Genomic DNA, 16,467 nt, shown 5'->3' with positions numbered 1-16,467 from the left:
CGTTACTATCATGGTGTCAAAATTCTCACGAAATAAATTTTAGTGAATGACCCCAAATACTAAAATTAATTCCTCACTCCAACAACCCGCTATACTGTATTCCTATAAACTATATAATACTCACTATGGAACAATGAATTTGACTATGGAGGTTTTGTTTACGCAACAGCGACCACCAGGCTATTATATAACGTTAAAGTGCAGAAATCGGCTTGAGTGAAACAACACAAAAAATCTCACCTCTTACCAGTCTAATACTTTTTATAAAAACACAGTAAACATCTATCCTGTTGACAGTTGAAGCAATTATTTCGAAGGCTGGTTTTCAGATGTTTAGACAAATGCATATACGAATGCATGAGGCCACTGTTTCAAGGCATAGGCAAGACTGAGAATAGGCCAATGAAGAAAAAAATCCAGAATTGAAACTGCAGGCGACCCACTGTCTAGTTAAGAGCCACACTCAGTCTCACAACAGGTAATAATAATTTTTATACTTGTGGGCAGATCATGATTCCTTGAATCCCATAATTATTATCATATTTGTTTGGTTGTCCCTTCATTGTTTTTTTAAAGCGTGTTTGTTAATAGTGTTAATAGTATGTGTATGAGTGTGTTGATTAGTTCATGGAATATTATGTAATGTTGTATAAACTCTGTTTATTTGAGGTTATTACAAGTGAATGAATGAAATTCTTTGAATTATCAAATTTAAATATTTGATGGTTTTGTGGTTTACACGGGTGTGTCCCATACCTGGAATAGTGTGTGTTGGTTTGGTAATTAATAGAAGATCAAATGCAAAATCACTATCTTGTATTTTGTACATTTATAATAAGCTGCTACATATACATGCTCTTCACTGCCTGTTTTGTATCCTTGTTCACACAGGTGTTAGATGCTATTGTGAAAGAACATGAGAAGATCTTTGAGGCTGCTTGTGATTATGCTACTCAATTAGCATCTGGTGATAACATCAGATCTGGTGATCTGCTACTTGTAAAGGTTGTAGAATTGCAAGAATTGTGGGAGGAACTGAAGGTTGAAGTGGAGCAAAGAGACAACATACTACAACAAGCACAGCTTGCACAACAGGTGTGTGTACATCGAAGTAGTTGTGTAAACAAATCATCATTTCTGTTGATATCTTGCATGGTTCACATATTAATTTACAGTTTTATTATGATGTGTCAGAGAATGAAATATGGTTCAAGAAATTTTCTTAACCATAGATGATCTTGGAAAGGTACATATTGCACTATTATATATTGCAGCATGTACTGAGCTTCATATAAACTAACATGTAACACTTTCACACCTCAGATCAAAGCAATTCCAGAAGATACATTTGCCATGTACCTCAACACAGGGATACATTTCAATGTACACCAGTATACATTGAAATGTATCCCAGGAAAGTGGTTGCACTTCTAAAAGAGCAAGCCACTTTCATCAAAGCAAGTATGGCCTTGATGTGGATGAGGTAGTGGTACCACCTTCTATTTGTTTTATACAAGCTCAGACCGAAATCGATTGTGGGAATATATCAATGCACACGTGATGATTACTCACTCTATAACGAAGCTTACCCCTTTAGGTCTTTAGTATATGTTGTGATTAGTCTTTAAACAGCATGAAAGCATTAAAACACTTGTAACTTCCCGGAAATTTTCCCTACTCGACTTTCTGCGATATCCGTAGGACTCCTCTGTTTATTATAACAATCGTAGCTATAACGTTACTTGCTGCCTAACCATAATCGAATCTTTCAGGCATGCATATATAACGAATCCAGTGATTCCACTCGTATTGGCATTAAGGCTACCAGCTTTAACGGAAGTGTTACATATTAGCTGTAACATGGGCACTCGTGATTTGCCTAAAATGTATGCCCACACTCCTTGGGCTATGCCCTAGGACTTTGGACATACATTTCTGGCAAATCACTCGTGCCCATGTTACAACTATAAAATATAAGTACTTGTGTTTGTCTTTAGTCATCCAGTGAAACTGATACTCTGCTGGTATCACGCAAGGAATATTCCGAAACTGTCACCAATTACAACTCTGATTTACAAATCTTGTCGAACAAGGCTGATGAATTGGTCAGTATGAACGAAAAAGAAAGGTAAATACAATTTTGTGTCTGCTTTACTAGTTCACCATGCTTTTTAACTTACGTATGTTATAAATATGCTTCTTTGTGTAGTGAAAAGCTTTCTGATGTAGTGGCCAACCTTCAATCTACATATGACAATCTCATGGAGACAGCAGCTAAGAGACAAGCCAAACTAGAAGAATCATTTGAACTATTTGTTCTTCTTGAAGGAGTAGAGGAATTTAAACAATGGGTTGCTGAGAGGCAATCTGTTCTTATTATTTATGAACTAGGAGATAATACTGAAGAAGCAATGTTCAGTGACATTGTAAATATTTGATGTATTTGTTTTACTTTTTTCCTTTAAAAGAAATCTCTGGATACATTTGTGGCAGGGAAGAATACAACAGTTATACAAGGAGTACAACAGATAGACCAACTGTCATCCATGGGTAAAGAGCTGCTGCAAAAATAGCCTAGTTGTGATGAGACACAAGTTACTGAGGCTCTAGAATCATTCAGTAGCTATGGGAGATATTTAACAAGGATTTAATGGAGTTTGAAAAGGTAATAAGAATGTGAGCAATTACTTAACATAAATTTCAATGTGGCAGTTTAATCAGTTATCATAGAAAAGCTCGATTGATTTGTCGCTCTCCTCCATGGTATAAATTTTGTGTGTGTGTGGATATGTACTACTAATTTTCAATCTAGATAAACAAATACACATACGTGTACAGTAGATTACAGACTAAAATGTAATCAAACACTGGTCTAAATTGTACATTAGACAAAATCCCAATAGGTAGCTATACTACCATATTATTAATTTTAATCCTCAGCATTACAGGAAAGTTGAAAGAACTGGGTGGTGTGCAAACTTGAACAGTGATTTCAGGCCTTTGTAAGGACCTGGCTTTATAAGAATCGAATCAGTGGTACACTAGTGGATGGCCTGTTAAGGTTGGCCAAATGTTTTCTCTGTAGATTCTGCTACATAGCAGCCACTAAGGAGCCAGCTAGCACAGTCCTGTAACTTTCAGTTGTGGTCCCCATCCTTTTTCAGTTTGTATATCTGTTGTCCACCTCACCACCTCCTCCTTTGTGATCACTCTTGATACTACTACATTTTTCAAGCTTGTCAAAATTTCTGTATTTTTGGCAGTAAACTTGTGTACCCGAAATGCTCTAATGAAATTAGTAGATTTTATACCTGTACTTGATGCCATTGGCAGATTATATTAGTGATTCTTTAAACCATTAACTAAAAATTTATTGATGTGCAATGTGTTTTGGTTTTCCAAAATCTAGTCCCATTGCAGGTATACATATAAGAAAGATTGTAGGAAATACATATCTAATCAAAAACAGCCAAGCTGTGAAAAAAAGGAATGCGGCCCTTGAAAAGGCTATGGTGAAAAAAGATGTGAAATCCAAGGTGGCGGCCAAGAAATGGCTGTGATGGTAGGTTAATGGTGAAAATTTTAATAACGACTATTCAGGTGAATTTGGTGCCGCTTGGTCAATTGGCACAAAATTCATCTGAATTGTCGTTATTAAATTTTTTACCATTAACCTATCACAGCCATTTCTTGGCCGCCGCTACCTTGGATTTCACATCTTTTTTCACCATAGCCTTTTCAAGGGCCGCATTCCTTTTTTTCACAGCTTGGCTGTTTTTGATTAGATTTCACTTCTTTTTGTATTTGTATACCCCAAAGCCAGCCTATGGCCAGCTTTGGAGCTTTTTAACCTTTATATTTTTCTTTACCACAGGAAAAAGAAAAAGATGAAGCAGATTTTATAAATACTTTAACTCATTCTGATTTTATCAGTAAATGTACAAATCAAGACACACGATAGTGTGTCGTGCGGCCCAAGAAGCCAGCGCGCCACACCATGAGTATATTGACAGGAAGAAAGAAAACGTCATTTTCACACATTTGTATCTCGGTGATACCTCATCCGATTGGAACCAAATTTGCTACAGAGTTGCCTGCCAGCTAGGGGAGTCTACATTCCAAATGTGAAGGAAATCACTCAAGCCATTTCCGAGATACGAGTGGCCAAAGTTTCATTTTTTTTTCTTGGTTTTTTTTTTTCTTCTTCTTCGTCTTTTCGCACACTTGCAAATATTGTTATAAAACGCAAACGCGTACTCCGACCGCCTTGAAATTTGGCACACAGAAGGGGAGTACAAAGGCGAATCCGAGCGTCAAATTTGGTGCAAATCTGGTGAATGATTCAGGAGTTATGACCGATTATTTGCGTAAAACAAGATCGATTTGTTGTCATGGCTACAGGGTAAACCGCCTCATGGAATGAGTTGAAAATTGCTATGTAGATGGAATAACCATCGTAGGAGTGTCTTTTGGTGGTTTGAAAGGAATCGAGATAAAGACCACGGAGATATGACACAAAACCCAACCTGTGTCACAATTACGCGATCGATTTTTAGGAATAAAAAAGTATTAGTTTTCACGCCTACTAGGCAAACCGCTTAGAGCAATGAGCTGAAAATCGGTGTATAGCTGGAATAATCTTCATAGAAAGTCCTTGCAGTAGTATAGAAGAATTGGATTGCAAACCACTGAGTTATGATTCGAAAGCCAACTCCGTGTAGCAAATGCGAGATTAAGATACTCTAATAGAACAGTCACCCTAATAGAACATTCAGCTAATTTATTTACTCCATTATAGAATTCTATTACCATATTCTGTAGGGAGTTCAGCTGCAAACAGTTAATCTTATAGACAGTTCAGCAAGAAGCAAGTCACCCTATAGAGAGTTCAGCTACAAATATATCGCTGTAGTGATTCATAACATTGCAAGTCACGCTGAAGAGAGTTCAGCTATAAACAAGTCATGCACCCTGTAGAGAGTTCGGCTACACTCTCTAGAGAATTCAGCTACAAACAAGTCACTGTGGAGAGAGTTCAGCTACAAAAAAACTATTTCAGCAACCAAAATAATACTCTGTAAAGAGTTCAGCTATACAAACAAGTTACTCTGTAGAGAGATCAGCTAGAAACAAGAGAGAGTTCAGCTAGAAGAAGTCACCCTGTAGAGAACTCAGCTGCAAAGAAACCCTGTAGAGAGATCAACTACAAACAAATCACCCTGCAGAGTATTCAGCTATAAACAAATCACCCTGTAGAAAGTTCGGGTACAAACAAATCACCCTATATACAGTTCAGCTACAAAAAAAAATCACTCTGTAGAGAGTTCAGCTACAAAGAAGCTATGCTACAGTGAGATCAGTTTGAAACAAGAGGTTTCAGCTACAAACAAATTAACCTGTAGAGAGTTCAACTATGAACAGATCATCCTGTAGATAGTTCAGCTAGATACAAGTCACCCTATAGAGAGATCAGCTAGAGGAAGTCACCTTGTAGAGAGATCAGCTAGAAAAAGTTGCCTTGTAGAAAGTTCAGTAACAAAGAAACCATCCTGTAGAGAGTTCAGCTACAAACAAATCACCCTGTAGAGAGTTCAGCTGCAAACAAATCAACCTGTAGAGAGTTCAGCTACAAACAAATCAACCTGTAGAGAGATCAGCTCGAGGAAGTCACCTTGTAGAGGGATCAGCTAGAAACAAGTCACCTTGTAGAGAGTTCAGGTACAAAGAAACCACCATGTAGACAGTTCAGCTGCAAACATATCGCCTGTAGAGAGTTCACACAGCTAGAAACAAATCACCCTGTAGAGAGATCAGCTAGAAGAGGTCACCTTGTAGAGAGTTCAGCTACAAAGAAGCCATCATGTAGAGAGTTCAGCTGCAAACAAATTATCCTGTAGAGAGTTCAGCTACGAACATATCACCCTGTAGAGAGTTCAGCTACAAACAAATTACCCTGTAGAGAGTTCAGTTACAAAGAAACCACCATGTAGAGAGTTCAGCTGCAAACAAATCACCCTGTAGAGAAGATCAGCTAGAAGAAATCACCTTGTAGAGAGTTCAGCTACAAAGAAACCATCATGTAGAGAGTTCAGCTGCAAAAAAAATCAATCGCTCTGTAGAGAATTCAGCTAGAAGAAGTCACTTTGTAGAGAGTTCAGCTGCAAATAAATCACCCTGTAGAGAATTCAGCTACAAACAAATCACCCTGTAGAAAGATCAGCTAGAAGAAGTTACCTTGTAGAGAGTTCAGCTACAAAGAAACCACCATGTAGAGAGTTCAGCTGCAAACAAATCACCTATACAGAATTCAGCTACAAACAAATCACCCTGTAGAGAGATCAGCTAGAAGAAGTTACCTTGTAGATAGTTCAGCTACAAACAAATCATCCTGTAGAGAGTTCAGCTAGAAACAAGTCACCCTGCAGAGAGTTCAGCTAGAAGAAGTCACATTGTAGAGAGTTCAGCTACAAAGAAACCACCATGTAGAGAGTTCAGCTGCAAACAAATCACCCTGTAGAGAAGATCAGCTAGAAGAAATCACCTTGTAGAGAGTTCAGCTACAAAGAAACCATCATGTAGAGAGTTCAGCTGCAAACAAATCACCCTGTAGAGAGTTCAGCTACGAACATATCACCCTGTAGAGAGTTCAGCTACAAACAAATCACCCTGTAGAGAGTTCAGTTCCAAAGAAACCACCATGTAGAGAGTTCAGCTGCAAACAAATCACCCTGTAGAGAAGATCAGCTAGAAGAAATCACCTTGTAGAGAGTTCAGCTACAAAGAAACCATCATGTAGTGAGTTCAGCTGCAAAAAAATCAATCGCTCTGTAGAGAATTCAGCTAGAAGAAGTCACCTTGTAGAGAGTTCAGCTGCAAATAAATCACCCTGTAGAGAGTTCAGTTACAAAGAAACCACCATGTAGAGAGTTCAGCTGCAAACAAATCACCCTGTAGAGAAGATCAGCTAGAAGAAATCACCTTGTAGAGAGTTCAGCTACAAAGAAACCATCATGTAGTGAGTTCAGCTGCAAAAGAATCAATCGCTCTGTAGAGAATTCAGCTAGAAGAAGTCACCTTGTAGAGAGTTCAGCTGCAAATAAATCACCCTGTAGAGAATTCAGCTACAAATAAATCACCCTGTAGAAAGATCAGCTAGAAGAAGTTACCTTGTAGAGAGTTCAGCTACAAAGAAACCACCATGTAGAGAGTTCAGCTGCAAACAAATCACCTGTAGAGAGTTCAGCTAGAAACAAGTCACCCTGTAGAGAGTTCAGCTAGAAGAAGTCACATTGTAGAGAGTTCAGCTACAAAGAAACTACCATGTAGAGGGTTCAGCTGCAAACAAATCACCGTGTAGAGAACTAAGCTACAAACAAATATGCCCTGTGAAAAGATCAGCTAGAAGAAGTTACCTTGTAGAGAGTTCACCTACAAAGAAACCACCATGTAGAGAGCACCATGTAGAGAGTTCAGCTACAAACAAATCACCCTGTAGAGAGTTCAGCTACGAACAGATCACCCTGTAGAGAGTTCAGCTACAAACAAATCACTTTGTAGAGAGTTCAGGTACAAAGCAACCACCATGTAGAGGGTTCAGCTGCAAACAAATCACCCATTGTAGAGAAATCAGCTAGAAACAAGTCACCCTGTAGAGAGTTCAGCTAGAAGAAGTCACATTGTAGAGAGTTCAGCTACAAAGAAACTACCATGTAGGGAGTTCAGCTGTAAACAAATCACCCTGTTGAGAACTCAGATACAAACAAATATGCCCTGTAAAAAGATCAGCTAGAATAAGTTACCTTGTAGAGAGGTCAGCTGTAAAGAAACCACCATGTAGAGAGTTCAGCTGCAAACAAATCCCCTGTAGAGAGTTCAGCCAGAAACAAGTCACCCTACAGAGAGATCAGCTAGAAACAAGTCACCCTATAGAGAGTTCAGCTAGAAGAAGTCACATTGTAGAGAGTTCAGCTACAAAGAAACTACCATGTAGAGAGTTCAACTGCAAACAAATCACCTGTAGAGAACTCAGCTACAAACAAATCACCCTGTAGAAAGATCAACTAGAAGAAGTTACCGTGTAGGGAGTTCAGCTACAAAGAAATCATCATGTAGAGAGTTCAGCTGCAAACAAATCATCCTGTAGAGAGTTCAGCTATGAAAAGATCACCCTGTAGAGAGTCCAGCTAGAAGCTAGAAGTCACCTTTTAGAGAGTTCAGCTGCAAACAAATCACCCTGTAGAGAATTCAGCTACCAACAAATCGCCCTGTAGAGAGACCAGCTAGAAACAAGTCACCCTGTATACAGATCAGCTGGAAGAAGTTACCTTGTAGAGAGTTCAGCTGCAAACAAATCACCCTGTAGAGAATTCAACTACTAACAGATAACCCTGCAGAGAGTTCAGCTAGAGTCAAGTCACCCTGTAGAGAGAATCCTGTAAAGAGTTCATCTACGTACAAGCAAATCACCCTGTAGAGAGTTCAGCTACATTTCAAGTCACCCAGTAGAGAGATCAGCTGCAAATTATCCTGTGGGGATTAATTTACATGTAAAAAATATGTGAACCTATTTTGGAATACCATACATTTGGGCACATAGTCCAATTTTCTTTTTGATAGCTACAATGAAGCACTGAGTGGTTATCTACCTTGTGTGAAAATTTTGTGTTGATACATTGAAGCATTCCAAAGATATGGATAATTTACTATAATACATAACAAACTAACTTTTCACTATCAGTATATAGAACTGTATAGTGATCAGGTGTGACAAATTGATGACAAATCACTTTGTTGACAAAGGTCTCCTTTCTCACAATCTAAAATGGATGAAAAGAGATCCTTGAGAGTTTAATCATGTGTTCTTTGTGCTTTTCCTCAATTAAATCACTTGTATTATTGTCTAAAGACAAGAAAATGTTTGGTTTTGGGAATGAAAAAATCACCCAATTTGTAAGTTAATTGCTGTCCCACGCATTGTGAATTAAACTACTACACGGCCTTATATAATTGAGTATATCTCCTAGAATAAAGAAGCTATGGGTGTGAAATTTCACAGCAAGAAGGCTTAATAGTTGCTTTATCAGAATATGTAAAAAAGTTAATTTTAAAAAAATCGCTGAAATTTTCAATTGAGTATTCCCACAAATTTTGCATGTGCCCAAATGTATGGTTTTCCAAAATAGGGTCACATATATGCATTATATATATAATTTGTATATTTACTGATAAATCAGAATGAGTTAAAGTATTTATAAAATCTGCTTCATCTTTTTCTTTTTCCTGTGGTAAAGAAAAAAATATAGGTTAAAAAGCCCCAAAGCTGGCCATAGGCCGGCTTTGGGGTATACAAATACAAAAAGAAGTGAAATCTAATCAAAAACAGCCAAGCTGTAATAAAAGGAGTGCGGCCCTTGAAAAGGCTATGGTGAAGAAAGATGTGAAATCCAAGGTGGCGGCCAAGAAATGGCTGTGATGGTAGGTTAATGGTAAAAATTTTAATAGCGACAATTCAGGTGAATTTTGTGCCAATTGACCAAGCGGCACCAAATTCACCTGAATTGTCATTATTAAAATTTTTACCATCACAGCCATTTCTTGGCCGCCACCTTGGATTTCACTTTTTTTTCACCATAGCCTTTTCAAGGGCTGCACTCCTTTTTTTACAGCTTGGCTGTTTTTGATTAGATATAGAATAAGTAAGTAAGTATTACAATAAATAAATAAGTAAATAAGTGTTATTAGTTTGTTATTAGTTTGTGTTATTATTAGTTTGTTTTTTGTTTTTGTTATTTGTTTGTGTTATAAGTAAATAAGTGTTATTAGTTTGTTATTAGTTTGTGTTATTAGTTTTTTAGTTTGTTATTAGTTTATTAAGTGTTAACCAGTTTGTTTTAGTGTTATTGTAAATAAGTATTACTATAACACTAAAATACACTATACCAATGTAACGATCAATTTGCTCAGGAAGTCACCATTTTCCAGCATTTTGCTGGCCTAATTGTACATTTGTACTAAAAGAATGCAGCCTTTTTGGAGGCTTTGAATTTCTTGCAGGAATATTATAACAGCTGACGGCTCCACCTTTTGTACGCTGAGTCGAGCTTTCAAGTTTAACTGGCCTTCCTAACTGAGTCCTTTATTTTCCACGTGAAAGAGTCTTGCGACGACGACCTGCAGCTGTTGCTTGAACAGAAATTCTCCTACCATGTCGTAACGCTCCTACTTGTCTGGTAATAGTACCACCGAATACCCAACCAAACTTGTGAAATGCAGATGTTAGTGTGTTGTAGTTAGGGCTTTGTTGTAGCATTTTTTTTGTACCTTTCACAAAATTTTTTAACTCCTGTGCTTAGATGGTTATCTGAGTCAGATTTCACACGTTCCTTCAGGTCATTGAATACAAATTCAATATCCTGAAGCAAAGAAGTAGAACCACACTGTTGTGTATCAAGTATACTGACAGTACTACGACTGTCGATATTGCTTGGCATAACCAAGTATTGGCTATCATCAAGTGTATCATCTAATGCATCTTCTTTAATTATCTTCCAGGAATTAGATGAAAAATCAAATGTGGTCTCTTCTACACAATCTACAGTGGATTGACACTTGAAAGATTCATCAGCCTTCTGGTGCAAAGAAGAATAATAGCTTAAATCTTGTACAACTTTATCTCCTAGAGCAATCATTGCTAATTCTTGCCTTTTCTCTGGAAACATAGATGGAATACTATTGCATGACGCATAGTGAAAGTGTTTTGTAATTGCCGCTTGATGTGAACAAGGAGACCCGTCACTTCCAAGAGGACAGGTGCAAACACTAAGCTGCATGTCAACGGTGTAAACAACTCCACGAGATGTTTGACTATCTACCATTAACACATTTGGATCTTCAGTTGGTGCAATATTCTCCTTTGCAATTGTACTTGACTTCATTCCACAAAAGCGAAGGCTAATGCAACATTCAATGCGATTATTGGCAAGGTGAAGAAGTTTGCGTTTGTAGTACAAATCCATTGAATCAACAACAAAAGATATCATTTCAATCAAATTGTATGCTTTGATACGTGAAAAAACAAGTTCTTTCATAATCTTTATGCCAGATTCTGCATAATTATTTGTGTGATTCCCTCGCACCAGTAGATGTTCTCGATAACATATAGACCATTTTTCCTTCCTTGACCAGTGAGTATTGACATGCTCAATGAATTGTGGATAAAGTTTAACTGTTTTGTCTTTCAGAAGTTCTGTGTATTTGCTACAGAGCTGCTGCTCAGTTTTGGCATAAACAAGATCTTTAACTTTCAACATCAATGGCTGCCGATGATTAGCAGGAATGTGATGTTTTCCATCATAAAGCCAGGTCCAAAAACTTTGAAGCACATGAAAGACACACAGAAGCTGTCTTGCCTTAGGCCATGTCGCTGTAACTGCTAGGCTTTGTGATGAACTGTCATCACTCATTATTATTTGTGGACCAGTTGAAGGACCTTGACCAAAAAATGCTTTATCAGGTAGTATTCCACAGAAAGATGCTAGTGAAGCTTCTAAAGTTGGTGCTTTTTCATCAGATGTTATTAATACCCCTAAGGGAAGACCACCGCCAGAATGGCTAGTTGAAATTACAAACATTGAGAGATTGTAATGATCTATGATCTAATGATCTAGTAATTTTGAATGCTTTGTCCATTTCAAGGTGATAATCAGCTATATATAGTACTTGCCACAGCAACATATAATAAACGCACACATAAAATGTATTACGAGTGGTATGTAGTCCTTGATATATATGTCACGATATTATACGAAGTTGGTAGAGAAGATCAGTGTAGAAAAGGAGTATTCTCTAACAGACGCAGTCTTATTTGGTTTTTCATGAAATCATATATTTGTCCTCTGCTGATTAATATTGGATGTAATGGCATTTGATGTGCCATATTTGTTTGAGAAAGCATGTTTGTGTAGACAAATCATGGTGGTGGAAGCATGTACTTAGACTAGCTTAATTAACGCATATGAAGAAGTAGCATTTGTTCTGTGTTAATAGCACTACTATGTGGTAAGTCGGCATTGTGTGAGGCATAACACTTGGGCTACTTTACCACTGGCAATGGAAACTACTGACTCTCATTCACATAAACTCAAGCGAGGGCTCTATATTCTGTTATCCTTTCTCAGAAGAATGATATCTAGTAGAATCAGTTTTGAATAAAACGTCACCTTCCTCTGCGTAAATGGCTAGCTTTACTTAAGTTTGCCCTGCAAATTTATTACAGGAAATGTCACCGTTTCGTGTAATTTATATGGGTCATTTCCAATCCACGTGTAACATATGTGACCAGCTGAGCGCAAACCCGCCTAGTTTGCATAATTCTGTTTTTGAGAAAAACTGCATTGAAATACATTGGGTAAAAAACGTGTACTACAAAAATAATTTTACGCACTTTTCAATTGCTTCAGTTAACACTGAAACAAAGCCCAAATCGAGCAAACTAAGTGACCAACCGATTCGCCTATTAATGGTGAGTAAGAATATCTTTGTTTCGTTTTAGTGACATGAAGCAAAGCTGAGTTATGGTTATGGCCGTTTGTTTACGTTGCGGTAAAATATTACGTAAACATCACCGTTTCTAAGCTAAAACAGCCTTCTTTGTTAAATGCATGGGTGCACTGAGGCCAAACACTACACCTTGCTAAATGCCCCAATTCATCATGAATACAATGAGCAAAGTCCCATCTTCCTAGCTTGTTTCCTTCACGAGTTATGATTGATTATTTTAGCACCTGTAATTTTTCCCTATGCAAATTGATTGCTTTGTTCTTTCTGTTGTCTATCGCTATAACTCCACAACTTTCCATCAGTTAAGGCTAAAACTTTGACAGCCCATTGGTTTTACCCTGTGGATAACAAAGAAGTTATAAAAAGAAGTTTGGCAAAAATACAAACTAGTTGGGTTTTCGCTCAGCGGGTCACATATATTATCCATGGTGCTTGCCCAGCCGTTGCAATAAGTCACTATATAATACAACTATGTGTACACTACTATATGATTTGGCACTTGTCAAAAACTAACCATCGCTTTACATTCTTTTTTGCCCCACTCAATAATGAGATGGTTGTAATGCCATGCTCTGTATAAGTAGGCCATACCAATTTGAAAGTTACTATCATATTAATAAATTCTAAAATAAAACCCAAGATGCCGTAAGTGACTTTTGTATCAACTTGGGTATTTCAAAGAGGTATACACTATAGGTAGCTAGTACCTTCTTAAACCAACTACACAGTGAGTTTGCTCCACTCCGTTGTAGCTTTTCTACCATAAATGATGTAAAAATGACTACATCCTTTCCATTCTACAGGAAAAGTAAGATGTTAGCTACCGCAGGTTTGACCATTTAATGTACCTTCTTTGCTTCCACCTGCATAAGATTCAAATATCTTCGTATCACCTTTAACAATACATCTGTAAATATGTATCAACAGAACATAATCCCTCACTTCATCAGTTAGCATTCCTCCCAGCATAGTATTAAAAACATCGGTTTCCCTCTGTAGCTCTCCCTACCGAAAGAAAACAATTCACTATGAATTCACGAATTCCTCTGCTAAATTATAGGCTCACTAAACGCGTACTCAAACTAAGCCCATGCTTTTTTTACTAACTTATAAATCCGAGTCTAAATCAATCACTTCATCGATACTCATTATCACTGTTAGCAACGCTTTACAGCAGGGCACACTCACCCGTATGAACGGCTCTAATGTTTCGATGGGAAAGGATTTTACTAATCAATGTCGCATACTATCTCGGATATTTCAGTATTTTATATTCAGAAAAATTTCTAAGTCAGAACTGGTCCCAAAAAAAAAATTTGCCCGAGGAGGGCTTCAATCCCCTAGCCCTCCCACTCCACCCCAAGGGCCCCACTATTTATATGGTTCCATTAATTAAATAATTAACAAAATTTTTGTGTTTGACATCGTCCTGTGCTACCATAGATAATATACGAACCATGGATTGGAAACGCCCATATTATTTATGTAGTGACGTCATAGACCATCCTCGTTATGGTGCGCGAAATGTTTACAGGCGTTACAGGTGGAACATTTTGCACTTCTTGTAAGCTACAAATACGTGTTTATTGGTTACAGCTGGGTTACAAAGCACCTACACTAATTGGAGGCAGGACTGGTTATGGACACTGGCGAGTAGCAATCAACAGCGTAACAAGATGCAAGTTAAAGGTGAAGTATAGTGTTTCATAATGGTTGGGCAAATTTCCTGAAGAAATAAAAAGTGCAGTATCGTTTGTTTGCTATTCTTAGCTTCACTTGTAGCAGGTAGAGTGGCTTTAGCTAACCAGATATCCAATGTTTCACTGTATACTCAGACTGTTTGGATAAGACAACAGAAAACAGGCACTATTTTGGGCAATTGTTTTACCGAAGTCGAACAAGTCTTTGGCTAAAAATTCATTTCATTCTATCAAACATTTATTTGGTTGTGGCATAGAGGCTATGTTAAGATAGCTGGTAATGATGCTGCTGAAATATTTGCTAACGCGTACCTGCCAGTATCCACCTGTCGCCAATGATATTCCCTCCAATGTCCACAGACAAGCTGTGTTCTTGTTCAGTACAAAATGTTACACAATAAACAATGTAAAAGGAATGTCCACGCCTTGAAACTAACCTTCAAACAAGCAAGAGAAAGCCAAACAGCCACCCAGTACATTTCAACAAATTTTCCAATGTATTGGTGCACCGTAACTAGGATAGGTAAATAATTTCACAGGCTTTTCCAATCCATGTTCGTATATTATCTATGGTGCTACCTTTTAGGCCCCACCCTTTTAGGAGGAATTTCGTAATAACAAAAGTTTCCCGGTTAACCTAGGGGAAACGGTTTAAAAGAAATTCACACAATCTAAGTCCTATCATGTACTATATTATCTAATCCAAAACAGCCAAGCTGTAAAAAAAGTGTGCGGCCCTCAGAAAGGCTATGGTGAAAAAAGATGTGAAATCCAAGGTGGCGGCCAAGAAATGGCTGTGATGGTAGGTTAGTGGTAAAAATTTTAATAATGACAATTCAGGTGAATTTTTGTGCCGCTTCACAAAAATTCACCTGAATTGTCGTTATTAAAATTTTTACCACTAACCTACCATCACAGCCATTTCTTGGCCGCCACCTTGGATTTCACATCTTTTTTCACCATAGCCTTTCTGAGGGCCGCACACTTTTTTTACAGCTTGGCTGTTTTGGATTAGATTTCATTTCTTTTTGTATTTGTATACCCCAAAGCCGGCCTATGGCCAGCTTTGGGACTTTTTTAACCTATGTTTTTTTCTTTACTACAGGAAGAAGAAAAGATGAAGTAGATGTACTTTAAATATTTTATCAGTAAATGTACAAATTATATATACTGTATAATACATATGTGACCGGATTTGCGAAAAGGGGTCCAATTTGCCAACTTTGACAATTGATAACTTCAGATTGGAAAGAGCTATTGCCTTGATATTTGGGCAGTGGTGAGCACCACTATAGCTGAATACATGGTGAAATGTTCAGGTTAATATGTTACTTGAACACTGAGTTATGGTCTCCAACATTTACGGAATTGGATGTGTGTGGAAGACCCCTTTTCGCAAATCCGGTCACATATATTGATTACAGAAATCTCCATGGTGGTTTCTTTGTAACTGAACACTCTACAAGGTGACTTCTTCTAATTGCTCTCTCTACAGGGTGAATTGTTTGTAGCTGAACGATCTACAAGGTAACTTCTTCTAGCTGATCTCTCTACAGGGTGATGTGTTTGTAGCTGAATTTTGTATAGGTGATTTGTTTGCAGCTGAGCTCTTTACAGAATGGTTTCTTTGTAGCTGAACTCTCTAAAAGGTAACTTCTTCTAACTGATCTTTCTACAGGGCAATTTGTTTCTGGCAGAATTTTCTACAGGGTGATTTCTTTGCAGCTGAACTCTCTACATGGTGGTTTCTTTGTAGCTGAACTCTCTACAAGGTAATTTCTTCTAGCTGATCTCTCTACAGGGAGGTTTGTTTGTAGCTGAACTATCTACAAGGTAACTTCTTATAGCTGATCTCTACAGGGTGATTTGTTCGTAGTTGAATTCTGTACAGGTGATTTGTTTGCAGCTGAGCTCTTTACAAAATGGTTTCTTTGTAGCTGAACTTTCTCCAAGGTAACTTCTTCTAACTGATCTTTCTACAGGGTGATTTGTTTGTAGCTGAACTATCTACAAGGTAATTTCTTCTAGCTGATCTCTCTACAGGGCGATTTGTTTGTAGCTGAATTCTGTACAAGTGATTTGTTTGCAGCTGAGCTCTTTACAGAATAGTTTCTTTGTAGCTGAACTCTCTACAGGGTGATTTGTTTGTAGCTGAAATCCCTACAAGGTAACTTCTTCTAGCTGATCTCTCTACAGGGTGATTTGTTTG

At 37.7% G+C, this 16,467-nt stretch overlaps 3 protein-coding genes and 1 long non-coding RNA gene across 5 annotated transcripts in view; 3 read left to right on the top strand and 1 right to left on the bottom strand.

Moving 5' to 3' along the window:
- Window positions 1-16,467, top strand: part of LOC136246993 (spectrin beta chain, non-erythrocytic 1-like) — a 177,405-nt gene that overhangs the window by 93,728 nt on the left and 67,210 nt on the right. The window lies entirely within an intron of this gene.
- On the top strand, window positions 1,238-2,456 carry LOC136247000 (spectrin beta chain, non-erythrocytic 1-like). Its single transcript, XM_066038602.1, has 3 exons — window positions 1,238-1,246; window positions 1,998-2,128; window positions 2,210-2,456. Exons 2-3 carry the CDS (start codon window positions 2,112-2,114, stop codon window positions 2,436-2,438), a joined length of 246 nt encoding a protein of 81 aa, XP_065894674.1. The 5' UTR covers window positions 1,238-1,246; window positions 1,998-2,111; the 3' UTR covers window positions 2,439-2,456.
- Window positions 2,535-16,467, top strand: part of LOC136246996 (spectrin alpha chain, non-erythrocytic 1-like) — a 51,164-nt gene continuing 37,231 nt past the window's right edge. The window contains exon 1 of the mRNA XM_066038597.1: window positions 2,535-2,665. The gene's annotated coding sequence lies outside the window, so the exon portion shown is untranslated. The remainder of the gene's footprint in view (window positions 2,666-16,467) is intronic.
- On the bottom strand, window positions 13,231-13,604 carry LOC136246793 (uncharacterized). The gene is made up of 3 exons (XR_010696838.1): window positions 13,501-13,604; window positions 13,407-13,451; window positions 13,231-13,355 (listed from the first exon to the last, which is right to left on the bottom strand). It is a non-coding gene; the product is annotated as an uncharacterized lncRNA (long non-coding RNA).

The sequence above is a fragment of the Dysidea avara genome, chromosome 2, assembly GCF_963678975.1.
Source record: "Dysidea avara chromosome 2, odDysAvar1.4, whole genome shotgun sequence".
Taxonomy (NCBI): Eukaryota; Metazoa; Porifera; class Demospongiae; order Dictyoceratida; family Dysideidae; genus Dysidea; species Dysidea avara.
The sequence above is the reverse complement of the archived record's forward strand: the minus strand, read 5'-3'. Positions and strand labels throughout refer to the sequence as shown.